At 41.1% G+C, this 23,374-nt stretch overlaps 1 protein-coding gene across 1 annotated transcript in view; it reads left to right on the forward strand.

The window, feature by feature from the left end:
• Positions 1–424: 424 nt before the first annotated feature.
• Positions 425–23,374, forward strand: part of GALNT12 (polypeptide N-acetylgalactosaminyltransferase 12) — a gene marked incomplete at both ends in the record, with an annotated part of 44,684 nt that continues 21,734 nt past the window's right edge. The window contains 5 exons of the mRNA XM_082281962.1: positions 425–804; positions 13,920–14,089; positions 14,803–14,992; positions 18,303–18,488; positions 20,767–20,884. Of these exons, the coding sequence (XP_082138088.1) occupies positions 425–804; positions 13,920–14,089; positions 14,803–14,992; positions 18,303–18,488; positions 20,767–20,884 (1,044 nt within the window). The remainder of the gene's footprint in view (positions 805–13,919; positions 14,090–14,802; positions 14,993–18,302; positions 18,489–20,766; positions 20,885–23,374) is intronic.

The following is a 23,374-nucleotide window of genomic DNA, read 5'->3' on the forward strand; positions in this document are numbered from 1 at the left end:
GGAGAACGCGGAGTAGGCTGGAGCCGTATGCGTTCCCTGGGGTGCTGGAACCCTCGGGGGCCAAGCAGCCTTTCGACCGCCGGGAAATAGAGGGCCATAGTTTCCAGGGGAGGTGGCTGGCGGGCGGCAGGGGCTCAGCACCCCTGGGGGACAAGGGAGGTAGGTTCCCTCCGAGGGTACCACTCCCCTCCCCGCGGCACCGCCCGTGCCCGGTTCTTCCGCGCCGCGCCCCTCCGGGCTGGCCCGCGGCGGGGCGGGGAGGAGGGAGGAGTCGGCGGCGGAGGAGCCGGGCGGGCTTCCAGGCGGGGCAGCGCTGGCGGCGGGCGGGTGTCGCGGCGTGGGCAGGTCCGTGAGAACTTCGTCGAGTCCGCCCGGGGCGGAGGCGCGCCCGTGTCCCTGAGAGGGCAGCCGCCGCCCGCTCGGCATGGCCGGCCGCCTCGGCCGCTGGATGTGCTGGGGCAAGCGGGGTCGGGGCTGCCGGGGCGGGGGCACGCTGCTCGCCCTGGGGCTGCTGGCCGCCCTCGGCTTCCTCGTGTGGCGGCACGGCCCGCCGCCCCGCCACGCCGCCCGCCGCGCCCCGCCGCAGCCGCCGTCCCCCGACAGCGAGCTGCTGCGGCGGCCGGTGTACGCGAAGCCGGCGCTGGACCCGGGGGCGCTGGGGGAGCTGGGCCGGGCGGTGCGGCTGGAGCTGAGCCCGGCCGAGAAGCGCCGCCAGGAGGAGAGCATCCGCCGGCACCAGATCAACATCTACCTGAGCGACCGCATCTCGCTGCACCGCCGCCTGCCCGAGCGCTGGAACCCGCTGTGAGTACCGCCGAGGGCAGGTGGGGCCGGGACAGAGGAGCCTGCCGCTGCTGTGGCTCACAGAGCCGCTCCGCCAAACTGGAGTGTCTGCTGGCAGCGATCAGCGCGGGCTAGTCGTGGCTCTCTCGAGTACCTTTCGCTCAGGAGCGTGGAGGCTTTTGGAAACTTTCCCATCCCTAATGCTCTTGGATTACAGCGTTCGCTCTCACAGTTAAGTCTATTGGTGACTTTGCCTGGCTGCCGCACCTACTCAAGGCAGCACAAAGTCGCGTGTTGGTGGTGCATGTGCAGGTTGTGTTCCCCCGTAGCCCTGGTAGTGTGGTTTCAGTCCTTAAGCAACGGCGCGCTGCCGTGTTTCTCCTGCTGCTGTCCCCTCCTGCTGCTGCCGCTGTCCCCGGGGTAAGTCACCGTGGGCAGCGGCATACTTTTTCAGTCACTCCCAGCTTTACAAATGTTACGCTTCCCAGACTTCAGCTGTGCATTGTATTCAAATATCTTAAGGCGCACAGTTTAAAGGAGATTGTTTTATAAGCAGTTTTACCGGGAGCGAGCTAGAAATGGTGCTCGCAGACGTATGTAATGGTATTCTGAAGTGCGACTGTGCTTGATCCGGGATGCATAGTTGCTGAGACAAGTTACATTTACAAATTACATTTACAGTTTGACGCCAGTGACAGATGATGACATAGGCAATTGTGAACGAAGGATTAGATAGTGTTTGATGAAGTGGCTCTAGCTTACAGGCAGTGGTTCAGTGCAGCTGTGAAGCCAGCGTGGCGCAACAGGTCTGACTGTTCTGCCCTTACACAAACACTCAGTGTGGCACCGTTTTGGGCTCTCCTGTGAGTGAGCTGCCGGCTGGTGAGAGGAACGGGCTAGCCAGTTACGGGTATGTACTAGCCACACCACAGGGGATGGGATGGAGCCATGACTGCTACTGGTTCCTCACAGCCCTTACTTCTGTTACACCTGAGCTTGCCTTCAGCTGGTTTGTTTTGTTGCAACAGGTTTGTACAATATGGTAGCAAAGAGCTGTGGAAAATCAGGGATCTGGCTCTCCCATGCATTCACTTCACGCTGGTGCGTCCTGCCCAGTATCTCACCAACTCAAGTTGTAAGTGCTGAATCTAAAACATGACTCTTACTATGCCTTTCAAAAAGTTGCAGTGCAAATGCAAGGCCTTTTCATCATAAGTTTAAGCCTGACACTAGGTTTGTTTTGCTTAGTTATTACTCCCCTCTTATAAGCAGTCTGTGGACCTTAGGTCAAAAAGGACCATTTTAGTTTCATTTCCATGGGAAGAATTAAATCATTTAAGTGAGTTATTTTGGACTTCTGCCATTTCTCTATGACAGGATGTTAGAAGAAATGGAAGGTCACAGTTGTTGAACAGGGGACATTATAGATGCATGTGGGTGACTATTCTAGAAATGAAAATAATTTGAATAGGTGGATAGATTTTGCTACAACAACATACTCTTTTTGATTTGAATATATGGATGCTGAAATGACAAAATATATCCAAACCAAAAGGATCACAAAGCATCAGTGACATAATCTCAGAGATAATTGCCTTCTGAAGCTGGAGCTGTACTGTACTGTTGTATCTGCTGGCAGGTGCTGCATGCCTTTGTGCACAGTTAAATCTAAATTATAGCAAAAATGTCACAGAGCATCTCTCCCACTCACACAGCAAATGTAAAAAAAAGCTTTCCCAAGCGCAATTTTGGAATGAAATATTAACTCCTCCTTTCAAGAAGGAAGACCATGTAAGAGATTAAAGTTAAAAAAAAAATAAATTAAAAAGGTATCACCAAACCCACAGCAGTAGAAAATTCATTGCACTTCATTCCAAGATTAGAGGCTATACAGTTTGAAATCTCAAGTCTAGGGAAAATCTTACTTCTTTTTTTTATTATTTTTTATTTTAAGGTGGGCAATGCTTGACTGTTAATGGACATTTTGGTGATGGGTGAGGCTGCAATGATAGGAGATAAGTAGTAATGGTAGATGGCAACTAGGCTTCAGCTGTTCACCAAAATGATGCAAAGGCTAAAAGTTAGGTGTGATCAGTGAAACAAGTTCTGTAACCGAGGACCAGAAGGTGACAAATGCACCATTTTTTTAGTGGACTCCCAGAGGAGAACCAGAGAAGTCTGTGCTGGTGAGCCTTGGATCTTTTCCAGGCGTGTTATTTACAAACTGTGGTAAGGGAAAGAATTAGTAACAGATGGGTAGGTGTGATCTATTGAGAAAGTCAACAAGGATTTTGTCAAGGATGACGTGTCTCACAAACCTGTTTGAGTTCTTTGAAGGTCATAATTATGTGGATAAAGAAGTGTGTTGTTACTTGATGAGTTCCTTAAACAACTGTGAAATAAGGTGGAAATTCCTTGCATTTATAAATAACTGAGTAGAAGCTGTGAAGCATTTGTTTTGGGCATTTTTTTTTTTGTTTCTGTTTTGTTTGTTTTGTTTTTTGTTTGTTTTAAGGAGTGGAGAATCACTGATAAAGTCCCACAGAAATCTGTGTTGGACTCAATTCTGTTCAACTTACAGCATGGCCTTCGTAAAGAAGTGACTAATTTACAGGTCTTCAACCTGAAAGATGGGTGGGCTGCTGGAAGTGTACCTCCTGCAATGGCTGATGCATGCAAGTGGATAAAACAAATTCTGCCATTTCCCTGTTCCAAAAATCCATTTACTGTAAAGCATAAGGAAGCCCATCCACTAGAAAATTTAAATCAAATATTCAGGAGATATTGACAGGTGCTATGTTTGGAGACTCTATTCTGGGCTGTGGGCTTTTGGTCTGTTTCAGCATATTCTTGTGTGTGTGGAGGCAAGGCTGGAAATTTTAGATACCAATAAAATAGGAGAATAAAAGAAAGGGAAATAGAGACAACATTACCACCACCTGGATACCCCAATGTTCCTTTTAACATTAATGTCCTCCCTCACTGATCAATGAACCCACTCTCTGCGTGTGAATTGGTGAAAACATTTGAATCCGATGAAAACTGGAGTTTTGCTAATAAGATACAGAGTATCTGAACCAGTAAGCTGTTAAATGTGATACACAGAATGATTGCACGAGGTGTTGCTGTATCAGAAACTGATGCCAAAAGTCTTTTCCTACTGTTGCATGTTGTACATCGTGGACCTGCCATGGGAACAGAAGCGTGGCAGGTGTTTGCTAATATCTGTGTCTGGTAATACTGTGCAGGAAGAGAAGAATAGTTTGGCTGAGATTACTCTCTCAAATAATGTATTGATTGATGACATTTGACTGTGAATCCAGGAAGCTTCAAATTTAGGTCTTTCTCCGCAACAGTGAAAATATTCAGAAAGTCTTTATTCCTTCTTATTCCCACCACCATAACATGCTTTTTGTGATGACTGCTCCTGTTTCTATTGACCCACAGACCCAAAGAAGTCAACAACTACTGTTGTTTCCTTAAACAGTTTCTGCTTCCTTTAACTGAGCTTGTCATCAGCAACTTATAATGTTTCATCACCTAGTAATTCTTTAGTTTTATTGAAAGTATACGTATAAGCAAATAAACAATATGTATAAGCAATCTATAAAAATGTCCATTTGGAAGAATCTTATGGATAAGGATGTAAGTTACTAAATGATGATACAGTTTGTAGAAGGCTAGAAGTGAATTAAGCCATAGGGTCAGAGAAAGATGGAGGTTGGAAGGAAACTTTGTGGTGTCGAGTCCAACCTCCAAGTCTCCAAGGATGGAGATTCAACAGCCTTTGAACACCTCTTTCAAGGCTACATCACTTCCACAATGATTTAATTTTCTTTTTTTTCCCTGATCATAATGCTGTCTGGATGGCCCAGCTTGTCTTCCCAACATCTACCCTTCATTTCTTGAGTTTCAACTCACAGCGGGAGCAACAAGTACAGGAGGTTTAAAACCAGCAAGCGTCCTCTGTCAGACCTTGACTTAGTGAGGGCCCTGTTGGGGCTGATGCCCTGTATGTGCAGTGTGATGAGCTCTGGGCCATGGGGTTTGGCTTCTGCTGCTCTGCCTTCCTCCCCCTGCAACAACACAACTGCGTTGTGTCCCACAGGGCTTCTCGTTGTGTGCTTGTTTTACAGGACTGGAGGGCTAGGCAGACAACTGAGCATTCTCTTTGCCTTTTACAGCTTATTACAATGTGTAAGAAATATATTTCCAGTTTTTCTAATTGGGTTCTTTTAGGTTAAGGGCTATTTTCAAGCACTGCTCCTGATTTTAGACATTCTACCTTTTTTTTTTTTTTTTTTTCTTTCTGTCTTACAGTAGAGATGCGTTGCCTATTTTGGGTGGTTTCTATAAATCACACAAGGTGCCTTTTGGCTGACTCTTGGTATGAAAGGAACAAGTCAGGAATAGGCACTTTTGTGCCGACTCAGCATTTCATGTTCTCTCTTTCATGGTAGAAGCCTGATTCAGCCCTTGGGGCTCATTTTACTTGTGATCACAAAGAAATGGATTTTTAATTCTTTCCTGTCTTTCCTAAGTAGCCACAAAAGCTTCCAAAATATTGAATGTGGTCTGCATAATATTTTTCAGCTTAAAAGGTTTTTCAGCTTTAGAGGTTTATTCTTTAATTCTAGGTAATTTTCTATGTTTTGGGAGAGAGATTCTTTATATAAATATTTTGTATATGTATGATTTTATGTATATGTTTAAGTATGTGTGTATATCTTTAAGTGTCTTTGTATAGATAGCTAGATATACACAACTGCTTAAATTCCTCTGTCACCATCATTTATGCCTATAATATTATTTATTTTGGTGGACTATTATGCTTGAGTTTAGCAAAACAATCTTGTGCTAAGATTTTTCTGCCTTTCAAAACTGTTTTTCCTGTTTGTTCCCATATTTGAATTTGCTTCTTTCAGAGTCTCACTTTCTTCTATGGTTTGTTTTGTCTTCTGGGCTGTAAATATTAAATTATACCAGGATGTCCATTTGATAGTATCTGCTAGCAAGTTCCCAGAATAAGCCTTGATACTAGGTTTTGGTTCCTTTTCTACTCCAAAAATCCAGCTACTCCTGCCAGGAGTTTTAACCTGACCCTGTTCTGGGAAAAGGTGCAGCAGCTGAGGGTTTCCTCCTCAGCCCACAGTGACTGTCTGACTTCACCCAGGAGCTTCTCTTTCATCTCTTACCTAAAGGTGAAGCTGCAGTGGTTTTTTGTTTGTTTGTTTGTTTGTTGGTTTGTTGTTGTTTTTTTTTTTTTTTCCAGCACGTATAGGAAATAGAACTCTTTGAAGAGGTGAGCTGCAGCAGCTCAACTTTTCTGGCACATCCCTTCCCTGTAAACATGCACCTGATGGTGTACCTTATGCCCAGAGCTGGCTTTAGCAGGGGTGTTCTCATGCTTTGCATCTGATCAGGAGAAACATCACACTTCTTATGAGCAAAGGCTTTGCATTAAACACGTAAAGGTGTATTTGGTCTAGCAGTTTTGTAACACCGTGATCACATGTTTGATGTTGGGATTTTTTGGTTTGATTTCTGAGCTTTTCTGAAATAGGTAATTGGTTACTAGTAACTATATTAATCATAATAGCTTTTAGTCATTATTTTAGTGTTAGTTGGCTGGATTTCTTGAATCTATAAACAGGCTTTAGACCTTCAAAGCAGTGTTTCTCTAGGACATTTCATTCTTTCCTCATACAGTAAGTGGAGTACAAATAATTCTTCACTATAGTTGGTTTTTTGTTTATTTTTAATGAGAAGGCTTGCATTTTATAGCAGTACAAAATGAAGCAATGCTTCCACTATTGCTTGGATATTTAGCATATATTGCTATTTTTGTTTCCTGTCTTCTGTAAAAATGTGTCACTTTTCTTTGTCATTATGCTTTTAGCATCCCCAGCAAATATTTTCCAGAAGAGCTCACATGATTATTTTTTAACCATTTTTCTTTCCAGCTTCTGGTAGACTTCCTCAACTTCCTTTGACATCTAGACTAGTGCTTGGTTTTGGCTGATTTAATTTTAAAATCGACAAAGTTCCCAGATCTGTGATTGATAGTAAGCAAAAATTGATTTTTTTTTCTTTATTCAAAAACTGCTTTTACTGTAAACAGTTGTCTATAAGGATCAGGTGTATCCACACCTTGCTTATAGTGATGGATACAACAGCTTCTTTCCATTACTGCTTTGCAAAATATTTTTTCTTGTCCTGAATCAAATTACTCACACTAAAGTAAGTTTTTAAATGTTAAGTGTAGGAAATAGTATGTCTCTGTGCAAAGGTTAAGTGTGTCTCACTATGTTGGAAGAAAACTGAAAACATTTGAGGAAAATGTAACCACTGTTTCAACTCAGCAAAATAAAATAAAAATCAGGTGGGTTTTCCCATTGTCACGTGTAGAATTTCCTTCTCATCTGCACATCCAGAATCTAGGTCAGGTAGGAATTTCTGTAGCCTTTCTCTAACAATTTGGAATTAGGAGGCTCTATGGATTTCCTAAATTTGTGGGTTTGAGGATTTTAGTCAAATTCTCATACTTGGTCTTTCTAGACATTTTTTTCTTAATGTATTTTTAATCTGTCTTAAACAGATCTGCTTTCTGGGCCTGCCTCCCCCCCACCGCCCAACTTCTTAACAAATACTTTCTTCTGTTCCAGACTTACTGTCTGTCTTCCTTGCTTCTCACAAATGCAGCCCTTTATTATCTGAAATCTTAAGACAGCTTTTGGCCCTCTGTCTTGTCAAGACCTTCTTGTCATTGGGAGAATCGTTCTATAGAACATTAAATAAACTGTTTCGAAACCTAGCCAGCCTCTGTTACCAGAGACTTGATCATATCACAGTGTTGTAGACTGTACAGGGGTGCTGTCTCTAATATGGTTTGTTTCAGCAGATATAATTTAGGGAGCTTTTAGCCAGCCTACTGGGCTGGGGCAGGTGGTGGGGAAGTGTAGGCCAGCATGCTGAATACACCTGCTAAACTCTTCCAGCCTTGCCCTGAATATTTGGGTCATTCTGGCAGTTATCAGCAACTTGCTGCTATCTGCTTTGCTAATCACACCAAGACACACCTTCTGTAAACATCAATGCCTTTTCCTGCAATAGCTGAACATACGTGGCCTGTGTAGGTGTGTAAAACCAGGTGGAGCCTCTCCATGCTCAGATAAAATTATTTTTTTATTAAAAAATAAAAAGGAGAAAATCTCTGAACTGACAGTTGGTTCAAGGTAGTCTTATGTGAGAAAATAAATTTGTCATGAAAAACTGGGTAGTGTTTGGAGGAGATAGGAATAATGTAGTTTATCATATCCTTTAATTCCACTAGAAATGTTGCACTTCTGTATCCCAGGCTTTGGGTGGTGTTGCTTTTGGCTCGCATGCTGGATTTTATCCAGAAGTTGCTCTCCCACAGAGGGGTGAGGAGTGGCTGTTCAACTTTATATTCAACCTGGAGTAAGGGACATGGACTTGGTAACTGTGTGGGGTGGCTTAGAAGCCAGTGCTGCCAGCTGTGTCATGCTTCAGGGCTTGGGATGCTTGTGGAGGGATGTGCAGAACCCCAAGCTGCTGCTTGGGCAAAAGTAGAAAATGGGGTAGAAGATCCCAATACATCTGTGTCCTCTGCTGTGGCTTTGGGAAGGTGGGAGAAGGAGGTGTTTTCTCTTGGGTGAAGATACCTGGCAGATTCCAAAGCCCACATTGCTGCCTCTGCAGTTTATGGAGTGGGAATGAAGATGGTGAAACTAGATTGAGATGCCCATGGATGCTGCCATTCATCCCCATCAACCTTATTGACTTAGAGCTACAAAATGTCACTTTTGAGCACACCTCTTACTGAAGGAGCAGTTTAGGTTGGTGTTTTAACTGTTCAAGTTAGGAAGAGGAAGGGAGGTTGTGTGGTGAGTCAGCATGTATATGGCCCATCATAACAAGCCCAGCCAACATGATTCCTAGCCCACCATGTGAAAGCCAGCCTGAAGTAGAACCCTGGCAGTGTTTTCTAGATGAGACTGTGATGGGGCGTATATGTCACATAAGTCAAATTGGATCAGCTCCAGCAGTGACACGTGCTGTTTTGCACTTCTTGAGAGAAGCTACGCAATTCCAAACTTGCCTCAGGCATTCACATTGAAACTTCGAAACCAAAACTTACGTAGTATACCTTCAGAAAGCGTTAAATAATTTATGTGCAGTTTGCGTTCTTAACAAATCTTTGAAAACTCTCAGAAGACTTCTATTATTTTCTTAAAATATGAGTAACTGTGCATATAGAAGATGAAGTTTGGAGATTAAAAGCCTGTTTTCCCTTTCTGTATCACTGTCACAGTTGTGGTGAAAGTCTTAAGTAAGAGCATGTCAGCAACCATTCCTAATTAACTCATGGCAGTGTGCCCAGTGTGCACACATTCATGCTCTCTCTCCCTGTGTATAGATACACATCTCTTAGAGAAACAGCTCCTTACAAAGAAATAAATTGAGTGATTACATTAATTGACACAAATGTTCTTGAAAACAACCCATTTAATTTTGTTTAGGCATTTCCTGAGTGATGTCTCCTTAGTTTCTAATGAATAACCCATTGTAAAACTTGATAACAGAAGACTGTGTAGTGTAGTAGATTCCAAGGTTAATTTATTAAACTTGTCAGCTCTATACTCTCAGTTAGACTGGGACTTAAAAAAAGGTAAAACCAAAAACCCACAGGAATTTGGATGTGTGATGATACACTTTTACATGTTTGGCTTCAGTTTGCATTTTGTGGACTTAGATGTTTGAGTAGCTGCTGTAGTGGAACATCGAGGAAGGGTGGGTATATAGTGACCGTGGTTTTGTGTTCGGATGCATACTGGCATTATTTTCTGTTTCTTCCCATCTAGAGATTTAAAGTTATGGATGAACACATTTCGAATTCTAGAATACAGATGTTGTCTTAGTGTAAATTGATAAGAAATGCCAGAAAACAAAGGTTTTGTTTGTTCTATGCCTGTCTTATGCCACAGTGATCAAGCGGGAGGGTCCCTGGAACACTCATCCAGTGTGGCAGAAAGTTGATGAGGGAATTGAAGGATGATGCAGAAGCAGGCTGCTGCTGGAACATTGTTGTGTCCCAGCCTTCTCCTTGGAAGGTGGTTGGGGCAGTCCTGGCCATGTTTTCTCTGGGTGTCACTCCACTGTGCAAAAGGCTTCTGCTTCTGCATTTTCTAGTGAATCTGCAGAGAGCAGGAGTGACCGGAGGACAGAGACTGAGCAGGTGTCACTCCTTTGCATTGCCATACCTATTGTGGTTAATATTCATTATATACCACTGTTTGTCATTGAAATCTGACTCCTATTTAAAACTTTATGCATTTATTTTATTGACTCTAAAAAAGCTTCTTGGATGTGCTGGCAACAGGTTTTTCCTTGATGATTGATCCTGGTATCTGATAACGGTTTCCAAAATCAGGTTGACTAAAGATATGGGTACTTCTCTGAAGAAAATGAACCCACTCAAGATTCACACATATTTAATTTAAGTAATTGTTTATTTCAAAATAGATATAATTATTACAAAATAGTAAAGTTCCTGTGATTGAATAAGATCATGAGAGTAGTGAAAGAATACATTGGACTTGTGTCTACATTTACTCCCCATGCTTGGAAACGTCATGCTTACAGGCAACTAATTTCCTCATGTCTCTGTTATGTTTTTACCAACCATTTGGTAGTGATGATGGCTAGGTTCAAAGTGATGTATCACAGCCAGTGGTAGGGACTATAGGTAGTTTCCTATAGTCATTTAACTTTACTCATAGAAAAGTTAAGCAACTGTTCCATAGTCAAACCTCTATAGATAAGATGGAGGTGGGGACCCACTGAAGTCTCTTGGGCTGTGCTGGATTAATGTCTTAAGGAGGGTAAGGTGAGTTGCCTTCTGGATCTGTCTTTATGGACCTGCAGAGTCCAGATGATCAGCTCAAAGGTTACACATAGTTTTTAAGATGAATAATGTGGGATGCAATTAATTGTTTCTGAATGTGATCCTCTCTATTGGAAAGGATGGTGTTATGGGTTTGGGTGTGACACTGGAGAGCGCCCTAGTCAGAAGCCAAAAGCAGGTTGAAGTATAGTATGCATAAATATACATTCCCAGGATCTGCAAAAACTTATTTTGGGACTGCTGTCACCAGTTGCTGTCATTTTAATGACATACCATAATTGATATGCATTTGTTTTTCTGAATAATCCAAAGTAGGAGTGAAATGATTCACTTGGAAAGTAGGAGCTGGGATACTTGGCTGACACATGGAGAATAAAAGTGCATCTTGGAGTTTGCAAACGTGAATACAGAAGATGGTCTGCTAAGGCACTTCTGTGGTAAACAAGAGCTGAGAAATGGAAAAGATGAGTTATGACTGCTAGGCTTTAAATCAGGTTTTGTACTCGTTGTGGGTTTTTTGAAGCTTTTATGTCTTGCAAAGGGGTAATGTTTAGTGTCCATATGTGTGCCACTTAATTGTTATTCAGCAACACTTCCAAGCATTTCCATTTCAGGGACTCATTAGTTTTTTAAAGATTTTCTTATGCTATAATTTTTCCAGGGTTTAAATGCTTTGGGTTTGTAATCTCTGGAATGGGATTAATTTTTGAAGTTCAGTAAAACTCTTTCATTGCAGAAAGATAAGGAAAAGTAACAGTTGAGACCTTCTAGCAATTTAGCAAGAAATATGTGTCTTGGAAATAATTTCTGAGATAAACATGCAAATCTGCACAGAAGTTGAGTAACAGGTTTTTTCCTGGTTTTTTGTTTTGTTTTGGTTTGGTTTTTTTTAAATAAGGTTATTGGGGCACCACTCAGGTCAGGGTGTCTGCCTTCCACCATGGAGCTGGTAAATTAAACCCATTTTTTAGTGCTGGCCATTTTCTTCACTTTGGAAACCTAAGAAACGTGTGCTCTTGTATGTCCTGTAGTAGGCTGACCTTTTCCTGCAGCATGGGGTGTGCTCAAGGAAGGAGGCAGCAATGCACAGTGAATCACAAACAGTGTGGGGGATTGCCTTGCTCTGTGCCAAATTATGTTTCCTATCTTCAGCATGTAATTTTCAGGCAAAGCTGTTGAAGTCTTTAATCAATAATTAGACTTAGAAGCTTCTTTAGCTCTTTTGGGTTTCCTTTTTTTCAATAATGGAATACAGCATTATTATTCCATTACTCTTCCTGACATATATTTCAATGAATGCTTTCCTGGTGTTTTGTTTTGTTTTGTTTTTTTTAATTTATTTATATTTTCCTTCAGTTTTCTAAAATGGGTATATAGAGATCCTATTTCCATCAAGAAATGAACTCAAAATTACCTGGTAAAAGTGGCTGATGTATGTGGAGATTTTTTTCCTGGCAGGACTGAGCAGAAATGTCTTTCAGTAGGCTAAAGTAAATATATATTTCTAAAATTGGATTCATTCAGTAGGTTTTTCTGCATTAAAATAAAAAAGTTAATTAAAATGTCACTCATCACTCCTTTTCATTTTTTGTGTGTCAATACGTGAATGTCTGGCTGAATAAATCAATTCTGTCACCAGGTGTTGGTGTGAGACAGTTCCCTCTGTGAAGGCCCCTCAGGACAAGTTACAGCCTGGAGGGACAGGCATTTTTGTCCTTTACTAGATAGGTGTGTGTGTATGTGTACCTACCTATGTATATATGTATGCATGGGTGCTGTTGCATGGTGTTCCTTTCATGTTTGAGAAGCAGCCTTCTGGGTGCCTCCTTTGCTCAAGTGTCATTTGTCCTTGTTGCTTCCTCACTTTCACATATTGATTACAGAAGTACTCCACAGACTTTTTGTTTTCCTCATAAGAATTTTAATGTTAGGTATAATCAGATGCAGATTTTTTTTTCCTTTCTGTACAACAGATCTTAATAGATACTGCCTAACATTTAAAGAAACCTGTAAGTCTTTTTTAATTGCAGACACAGCAGATTTAAATAGTTTGTAAAAATATTCTCAATGTGCTATGGGTAAGCAGTTTCATTTCAATGTCATTTTCTTAATCTTTTGGGGAATTTTTGTGCCCCTAAATTGACCTAAGGGATTTTGCTGTCACATTTTCTACTGATCAGTTTTGATTTCCCTTTTCAGCTCCCCACAGAATGTTTTGGACGACTCGTTGCTGTTCTGTGTTGGTAGGAGGGATGTCCTACCTGCTTTGATATCTGTTGTGACTTAGCAGTGTACAGAAGTTGAAGTCTGTCCTTCTGCCCCTTACAAGCCTCGGTGACCCCAGGCAATAAAAACTGCTAATATGGAATGCTCTAAGCAAAGAGAGAAATTGTAATAAATGCCACTATTATTTTAAAAGTCTTCTAGACCAGGGGATTCTTTTAAGAATTTATACATTTGGCTCAGCTGTAAGTTTCTTGGCATCCTTATGTTCATTTAGGGAAGTTCATATATGTATTTATAGGAAATACATTCTGGAGCTTAATCCAAAGGTTTGCAAACTTTCTGGCTCTCCGTAGAGCCAAAACCATGCATTTCTATATCTGGTTTAGGTTTTTGTGGATCTTAATATTAGATTTTGCCAGTTGTGTGATCCCTCCAAATTCTGCTTCAGTGTACATACATTTCAGTTTTGTTGCTGGTTGTTTGGTTTGGTTTTTTTTCTCTTTATATGTTGCTGTTCCTTCACAGTTATATTTTTACTGTCTAGCACTTGTTCTGTTTTCTAAAGCACAAGTTTTCGGTAGTTTATGCTACTGTTTTTACTGCACTTAGGTTTTACATTGCCTTTATTTGTTTTCTTTAATCCGAAGCACGTTTTCACCATTGCTTGTTCTTCTGTTTGAAATTGTACAAAGACAGCTACTGCAACTACACCAGCCCAGAATACATCATATTATTTTTCTTTTTAGACATTTTGGTAGTTTTCAGAATTTTATTCATAATGCTTCTGTGGAAATGGAACCTCTGGAAGAGCAACTTCCTAATGTGTTCTCATACAATTTTTGCACACACATGCAGTCTTTTAAGGTCCTTCCTGTGTCCTTGTTTGCAGTTAGTAACTAGCATACAAATGGATTTGAGAATTGTTTCCTGAAAATTAATAAATGCTCTTGCACTTGTACTAAGTGTTATCCCCCCTTTACAGATGCAGAGAGAAGAAATATGATTATTACAGCCTGCCGAAAACCTCTGTTGTGATAGCTTTCTATAACGAGGCTTGGTCAACGCTTCTGCGAACTGTTCACAGTGTTCTTGAGACATCTCCGGATATACTTTTGGAAGAAGTTATCCTTGTAGATGATTACAGTGACAAAGGTAGGAAGGATAAATCTAAGTAATATTGATTGGGTTTTGGTCATCCAGTTATAGGAGAAAAAGTTATGCTGTTCAGGTCACATACCAGAAAACTGTACAACAAAGGCATCTCACTGGAAAATAGTTTTTCTTGTAGTGCGCCAATGAAAAATTTGACTTCTGGACCAAATTTAGTTTAGAATGGGGAAGGACATTTGCTGTGTTATAACATGAGTGCTTGCATGTATAGATAACTACAGACTGATCAGAGTTCTTCAGATTTCCTGAATTGAGCAAGTTTTGATTGCACCAATGCTCCCCTGGTGTCTCATATAATGACAGTGACCTAGTTCTTTGGTCTTGTTTGAATAGCGGGACATAAAGGCAATGATGGCATTTTCTACCACACATGAATTGTGTTAAGAATAAAACTTTTATACAGGAAGTTTTAAGTAACATTTGAGAAGCATTTATGAATCTGGAAATGAATTGGAGAGGCAAATGTGAAGTGTTCAATTTCTTAAAAGTAACCGTGATTTGTGTCCATCCAAGTTCTGTGCTTTTTCCTGTCCTTTCTAAACATGTATAGCAGAATCACAGCTGGAAATGCCAGAATCTTTAGGCCACTACTATGAGTAATATGCTACTGAGGAGAGAGCTTTCTATAGCATGACATAACAAATCATTTCAGGTTATATTGTTCCCTCTTTTTTTTTTTTTTTTGCTGGTTACAGAACATTTAAAGGAGACTTTGGAAAACTACGTGGCTGGCCTACGCAAGGTACGTCTGATCCGCGCAAATAAGCGAGAGGGGCTGGTTCGAGCCCGGCTGCTGGGGGCGTCTGTGGCGAAAGGAGACATCCTAACATTCCTGGACTGCCACTGTGAATGCCACGAGGGCTGGCTGGAGCCGCTGCTGGCAAGGTGAGCTTATGCTCTGGGCTGGTTTTCTCTCTTATTGGAGAAGAAGGGGCGAGACAGTTTGGCCCACTTTTTCAGTGGAAAAATGACTCATGGTTTACCAAAGGTTACTGCAGTCTGCTCCCTGAGGCACTGCAAGTGTTTGTCTCCTGGCTGTGGGGAAGCAAATGGAAGTGTGAAAGTTCAGGACAGAGCATGGTGGGTTTTTTGCCTTTTTGTTTTTGTTTTTTTCCTGAGGACCAATCTTCTCTTTTTCTTCAGACAATGGTAAGTTTTGGTTTTCAGGAAGGCTAGTCCACACCCCCAGCTTTGAAATTACCTTGGTAAAGGAGGCTACTTCTGTCAGCCTGGGTGGTGGATGAGCAGAAGGTCAGAAAAGATGTGCACCCCCTGCAAGGAAACGTTTACGTAAGCAGACTGGAATACAAGTCAATAAACTCCATCTTCGTAGTCCTGAGCAAATCCACCTTTCCAGACTGGTTCTGATATAAAGCATCATGCTGTAGGATAGGGAGGAGTTAATGTTATGTCAACACTGACTCTTGCTTGGAAACCATCTGTCTTGGGACACTGTACTTTATGCCTGTGTAGTCTCTGTCTATACTGCAGATCGGTCAGGCTGTTCAGAAAACTTCTGTTAATTAAAAGCAAGCAAACAAACAACAAAAACCCAAGGAACCTTCTCAAAACTCTAACAAAAACCCTCTAGAAACCAGAATAGTAGCGCTCTGTTACAGCTGAGAATATTTATTATATTCTGGAAGCCTCACCCATGTGTAGCCAGCAGCCGTACGTGCACGATTCTTGCTATGGGTTCAGCCACTGGTACCTCACCTCAGCACCTGCTGCTCCTGTCTCGTGTCATGAGGTTTTTGCCCCTTTTGCTAACAGCTCGTGTCTTTACCCCCTTGGATGCCATTAGCAGATACTGATAGATGCAGGACCTGAATCAGACCTCCTAAATACGGGATCTAGAAAAACAGCTCTCTTCAAAACATAATCAAAGGGAAAAAAAAAAAATCTTTCCTCAAGGCCAGTGGTTTGATTTGGATCCTGTTAAGATTCCCACCAGATACTGTAGGGTATAGAAAAGGACCAGAAAAAACAGCCCTATACAAACTGGAGAGAGACTTCCAAAAGCACATAGTGTCTTTATCTGTGCAAGGCTTCCTGATTCCTAGTGGGACTTGTGTTCTCAAATTCCTCATGTCTCTTTGAAATTTTACCTAGAATGCTATTTCAGTTTTTGGTTTTTCTTAAAATTGTCATACTTACCTTGTTTCTAAATTTCACACCGAGTGTATTCCAGGCAACTATGAAAGGAAAAGGGATAACCTTCAAATCATAAGCGTGGGTTTACCAGCTGTCCCCTAAAGAAAGTGTATGACTGGGGAGACGATTCTGTGATTTCTTCACTTCTTTAGCGCACCACTAGATGGCAATCTTGAGGAAGGATTGGGGTTTTTTTAAACGTGGTCATCACAACCTGTAAAAAGTTAGCCGTCTCTTGGAATTCCTGCCGTATTTGCTGCAGACGCAGACGTGCATCTCTAAGGGAGTATTTCTGCAGCATATCTGACTCAAATGTATGGCAGCAATACAACAGTGTTAGCATTTTGCAGTGCAAACACTGTTGTATTTATAAGCTGCCTGTGCATTGTACCATCTAGTTAATTCTTAACTTACAGAAAAGGTGATGGCTTTTCACTTACTTCATTCCTTTCATAATTGAAGTCATATGCCAGCTACCTAATTTTTACTTATTTACCTTCTTGTTACAGGAGGGCAAAATATTTTTACATTTTATTATTTGGTTTTCTTTTCTTCTGCGTGCGTGCATCATTTTCATTGCTTTGTACAATGAGGATTTGTACAAAGTTTTATGCAAGTGAGACAGGAGATAACAATATTTGTATAAGCCTTTTTGTGTGCTCTACCAAACAAGATCTCAGTGGGAGATCATAAAGAGGAAAACATCTGTTTCACATATTCCCTCCAGCAACAAGAAACCATTTCATATTTAAGGCAGTCTTTCTCAGCTCAGACAATACTTCTTTGGAAACTGCTGCTGTTCTCTGCTGCATTTAACCATCACAAGCTACTCTAATTTCAGAGTATGAGCCCTTGGTCAGCCTACAGGTTTTAAGTTTAATAATCCCATGAGGAATGAGCTCCCTTTGAATGACAGATGGACTGCATCTTTTACGTGTTTGACAATATGATGTGTTCAGTTTTCCTTCACCTCTGAAATATGTAAATAGAAGATGCAGGGCTGAAGTGCATACCTGCATCTTTAAGTCACACAAGTTACTTCATGTCACTGAACTATCAGGGGATGTCTAACATGAGAACTGGGAAGATGATAAACAGGGATTTAAAAGAAAGACCTTGGCTTGAGCTTGTGTGCTTGCTGTTGCCCCTAGTACTGAGGGAGGCTGTTCTAGAAGGTGAGGAGAAGGCTAAGAATCCCACTGCCTTCTGTAACGACAAATCCTTTTGGGAAGAAATCCTGAAAACCTTTCATGGTATTGAGAAATGGGAGGAAGAGGTTTATCTCCTTGTAGAAGTAGATCTGCAGGAAATGTCATCAGCTCTGATGTATTCTTAGTATGATAAAGATCTTGACTATCTTTAGATCACCCTTGGTGATAGGAATGTCATTCTGCAGTGCTATCTTGTTTCTCCTTTTCATCTCCTATGTTGCCAGGGTTTCTGGAAGCCTCCTTCAGGTATGTTTCATTGTTGGAGGTGTAATTCCCATGTTGCAGGTTTGTTTTTTTCTAAGATCAGGGATTCTTTTTGAGTTACTGTTATAGTACTCAGTACATTTGCAGATGATCACAGTTTCAAGAACAGCCATGACTTCAAGGGCCAAGAGGATGGCTAGTTTATTATTTATCGTTGCAGAACAATGCAATCAAGTTGCTCTCTTAAAAACAGTTACCTGTACAAAAGAAAATAGACAGTTTTTGTTGATAAAGTGGTGCTGGCTATGGCAGCCAAGCCAGATGCTGAATGTGTTATCTTAAGCCATCTGGCATGCCTTGCTTCCACAGTCCAGGAAGGCTGATGCTTGCCAGGTGCCTACAGTGGAGTCCATCCTGAGATATCCTCCTGATGATCCCCAGTAGGAAAATGGAGGTTATTCTTATATTTCTTGTATCATCATTTCCTTGCATTGCAGCATGAATTGAAAAGGAGCAAAACTTCATGTTTGGTATCTGTAAGCCTTCTTTGTTCTTGTCACTTCTAATTTTTTATTTTTAGAGACGTTCCTAATGGAAGTCACCTTTTTGTTTTAAAAACATACCAGGATTGCTGAAGAAGAAACAGCTGTTGTCTGCCCTGTTATTGATGTTATTGACTGGAATACATTTGAGTACTTGGGAAATGCTGGTGAGCCACAGATTGGTGGATTTGATTGGAGGCTGGTCTTTACTTGGCATAGTACCCCTGAAAGAGAACAAAAACGGAGGAAGTCCAAGACCGATGTGATCAGGTTAGTTTTTATGCATCCTGTGAAACTATGAATGTGTTTTTGATTTCACCTGAAAATGCCAGGTGCTGAAAGATACTCGGGAAATGAACATATTACTGAAAATTATGTATATTGTGTAGTTCCCCATTTTTTTTTTCAAAACAGCTCTTGCTTACCATGCTCCTGGAAAAAATATTGCTCTAAAAGCTGAAGTTCCTGTGTCATCTTCCATATGGACAACTTATTGCAAAGTAGTCTCTTGACTCCTCTAGGCAAACTCTTACAGGTGCTTGTCAGCACATGGGAAGAGTGTAACTGATTAGCTAATACTGGAGGATGTCCTCTGTGCAAAGCAAAGAGCTTCGTGTTGTAAAAAATGTATCATGGGCAACGATGAAGAGGGAAAAAAAATCACTAATCTTATTAAGAAGGTAAAAGTAGTTTTGAAGATTTATTTTTTTCTGTGCTGTAATGATAGTTGTAGTTCACTGTGCTATTTTCAATGGTGAACCATTTTGCCAGTTCTTTACTGGGGTGAAACTATACACCTGCTATCCACCTGCTATCCACCATGGTTTCTTTGAAGGGCTAACTTGCAGAGCTCAGGCCGATGTCTTCATTATGGGTTTTAGTTTTGTTTTACTTTAAGACAAGATGCCATCAATTGGTATTATTGGTCACTCAAAGTTGTATTTTTAGGAGAGGTAAAATAATAGAACAAACAAGGCATATGGAAAATGGGAATGGTAGACAAGATCCTGAAAGCTGAGCATCTGCCATGTTCAACCTATCCCCATCTGCTGTGGAAGTTGCCATATTTCAGCATTTTATTGTGGTAAATTAACGTGTTTGGCATTTTTAATACTGTGATTTTGTTCATACATTTATCTGTTACCATATAGATCACAAAAAATACAGAATTATTAATTTTTCTCAGTCTTTTCTAGGTTGCTTATCATATATGAAATACTCAGTATTTCACAAATATTAATGAACTTACCCTCAACTGAGCGAACTTTCTTTTAAATGGGAAAAGCGAGGTAGTAATTTAGTCTTTCTCAGCATGTATTAGTCCACATCCTCCTTAAAAAAATTCAAAATTGAGTAAATATTTTTAAAACATTTAATTCAAATATGATGCTTTTTTTTCTTCATGATAAGAAGAATTGTCTTTGACATGCCAAGAAGAAAATGATGAGGGATAAAGTTTCATGGTAGCCTGAGGACTGTGAGCTCAACAAGTGTCTGGAGAAAGCAGCAATGCTGGGAGTGGTGTCACCAACAGCTGGGTTTGGAAAGAGAGATCTGGGGAGAAACAGAAGGACTTGGCTGGTTATGGAGTTTCTTATTTTTCCTTCTGTCTTGTCTCATCTCATTCCATTCTTTGAAACAACATATGACAGTGTGAGACAGTGCTGCTTCAAAAACATAGCTGGTAAAATTAGTTTTGACAGATTAAGAGTAATTGATCACTGTACCTCACATTTGTTTATATTTACCTCAACAGCAATTTAGTAAAATTCATGAAATGTCAGCTGAACTTAGTTCTAATCAGCATTATATACTTGACACTTTAAAGAGAGTCACCCTAAGACTGTAAACAATTAGGAACAATATTGAACAAATACAAATTTATGCATGTGTGCACACTCTGCCCTTCTGAAAGTACATCCCTTAAGTGCACTGTCACCCTGGGCCTTGTGGTCTTCAATGAGGAATTAGTTATGACTCCTGATTTCACTTTTTTTTTTTTCCCCCCAAACTTAGTAAAAAACTTAAGAACATACAGAGGGGTAGATTTTCTTAGAAAACAAATCTCTTTAGGAGCTATATTTACTTAATAATTGATATCTGAGAGGTTTTTTTCAATTGATATTAGTGGGATCAAGGATGTTGTTTTTAATTACTAAAGCAGAAATATTTCTTTAATTATTACCCAAGTGAAATAGATAAGGATACAGCACTTAGAATTTCAGAGCCAGCTATACAGCTCTGTCGCAAGGAAGCTAATGTTGTGTTATGTGAAGAGGCTCTTCATTTACACACAAAGACACTGCAATAGGAAAAAAATATTATAACACAATATTTTTACATTCTGGTGCTTTTTTCAGATACAGTTTTTAATTAGAAAATTAAATTCAAATGGCCTCATAATAATTGATTGATTTCTCACTGTTACTTTGTATCCAGAAAAGACTGAGAAAATAGAAAATAAAAATATATTGTATTTTTTTATCTGTTCCATTGGTTTAATATTTTTTCTTTTTATTCAATTCAGAGTTACTGTCCTCTTTTATAGGTCTCCAACCATGGCAGGTGGATTATTTTCTGTGAGCAAAAAGTATTTTGATTATCTTGGTTCCTATGACACAGGAATGGAAGTCTGGGGAGGAGAAAACCTTGAGTTCTCATTTAGGGTAGGTGGTTTAATTGAAAGTTTCTTTTCCTCAGAATACAACAAGTTCTTATTTCTTTCTTCATGCCCTTTTACTTAATGAGGTAGCTGTAACGTAAGCAAGTGTTAAGAAGGGAGTATTTTGGAAGGTGTTTGTATGAATCTTGTTCTTGCACTTGAGGACAGCTGTGTTTTTCTTCAAAACAGCCATTTTAAAGCAATTTTTAAAAACATGTCTTTGTCTTGAGCTCTAGTATGAAATGTAAAAAGGGGTGTGATACTAGTGGGTGAAGTTTACATCCCGCAGCTTGAAGGAGGTCATTGGGAAGAAGATTTGTAGTTCTTTGATGTGACTCAGAGTTCTTGCTGTGCTTGCTGGAGTGAGCAGTTCCCAGTGGGGCAGGAGAAGGCAGCCCCTGTACTAATTTTAAGGCTTCGTTCTGTTTCACCTGAGAATAAGTTTGTATAAAGGTTATAAAAGGTGGGAGGGAAGATCTCCAGTAACTGTAGAGCTGTACTGCACAGGAAGCTGGACCAAGTGCTCAGGTGTGAGGCAAATAGCTGTAAGGAAAAGGATTTACAGCAGGAAAAGAGAGGAGACACAGGACAGTCCAGACTGGTTATCAAAGCAGTGTTGTTCCTCCTCAGCTCAGCTGTTACCAGTGCTGTGGCTGATTCCCACTGAGCACTGGCTGCCTATGGTTTGCCTCATATCACACTTAGTTCATTGAATCAATCCAATGGTGATGTAAGAGGGAAGCTGTAGGGCCACTTTTGGCTTTCAGGGAGTTCACAGCCTATTCTCCTGGATTTCCTGTGTCTGTTCTGCCCATCATCTGTTATATTTGGTGGTCATGTTTGCATTTCTGTGAGTCATTGAATTGTGGTACAGGAGGGTTTTTGGTTTTTTTACCAGGTGACAATGATTTCAGGGATAAATAGCATTTTAATGCTACAAAACTACTTTCTTTAGAAAGGAGGCATCAGAAGACTGTCTCTCTTGATGTCTGTGTGTTAACTAGAGAAGCATGGAGTCTTCCTAGCTGTTGTTCTGGTCTCTTGCTGCCTGCAGTGCAGAAATTGTACAAAAGAGGGTATAAACATAGGGAACAAAAATTATTAGGAATGATAACAAGCACATGCCTAGAGTTTATATGGTTTCTCTCTGGAGGGAGATTTCTCAACTGGAAATGCTGTTTGATCTGAGTTCATGACCACCTCCTTTTCCACTTAGGGAAAAGTTTCTGGCACATAAGCCCAAACACAGCCTACTTAGTAGTCTTGGTCTAGTTCAGCAGGCCTCCACCTGAAGCGCAAAGCAGCTGACCCACCTCCATCGGCCCAGTGACCCTCTGAAACAGAAGTCTTTGGTTCCTGTGTATCCAGAACAGCAACTCCTTGTAGAAAACCTCTAATATGGCACACTTGGCATGCAGTTCTTGGCTTTCTGCTCTTCGTGCTTGCTTTTGGGGAGACCAAGGCTTGCAGACAGCCTGACGCCTTCCCTTTGATGCAGAGTGCCCCAGTACCAGCTGCTGCTTTAGACTCAGCCTTTCATTGCCATTGACCTCGATGAAGCTCTGGTAGCCAGTCTTGTTTTTTATGTCACTGGTTCCCCTGAGCCAGGACTCCTGGGTGGGGTGCAGGAGCATGTATGAGCAGTGCCTTTACTCCTTCAGCTTGCAGGACTGTGGTCTCCTCATGGGACAGAGGAAGCATCAGAGGCAGCCCAGCACACAGGAGAGGCACAAAGGGAGCAGCAGAGTCCCCAGGAGGCAGCGCACAAGCGCTCTGCCACGCCCTGCAGGGGCTAAGCCAGCACGTGGGTGCAGGTGGATCAAGCGCTCCTGGGAGACAAATGATTTAACAGGACAGACTGTGCAATGGCCAACAAATATGCCTGGCCACGGCAATTTTCCTAGTGCAGATTGCCAGTAGCATCTGGGCATTTGTACACAACATGCTTTGCTCTGTTTGATTTGGAGCCCTTGTACTTGTGCTCTGCGTGGTGAGGATTTTTGCGGAAGAGAGCAGAGTGCTACGATGTTGTTTAACTGTGTTCTTTTGGCTGCCCACAGTGTTCCAAGAGGTCGAAAGGGATAAATCATTGTTAATGTTGTTGTCCTTTTGTTTTCTAGACCTGTCAGACCTGAAAATTAGGAGCAGAGCTATTCAAAACCACTGTAAATTAATTTATTGTTGTTCTCATCTCTGGAAACACCACTCTCTCCCAATGACATGAAAAGACTTGTCCTCAAGCCTCTTCTTTCTTGCACTTCGATTATTCTGAACTGAAGAAATTCTCTGTGGTTTTGAGAGGTGCAACAAGGACAAAACTTTCGCTAAAAGCATGATGACTAAGAGAGATGGAGGCTACGTGCTGAATGCAGAATCGAGTCAATGTACCTTGATTTGGGATTGCTTAATGCTATTTGGCTGGATAAAATTTCACTTCATAGGCATAATGGGCATTGAAACTCCTCTTTCTGAGGGATTCAAAACATGCTCTTTC

This window comes from Coloeus monedula, assembly GCF_965178545.1.
Source record: "Coloeus monedula genome assembly, chromosome: 1".
Taxonomy (NCBI): Eukaryota; Metazoa; Chordata; class Aves; order Passeriformes; family Corvidae; genus Coloeus; species Coloeus monedula.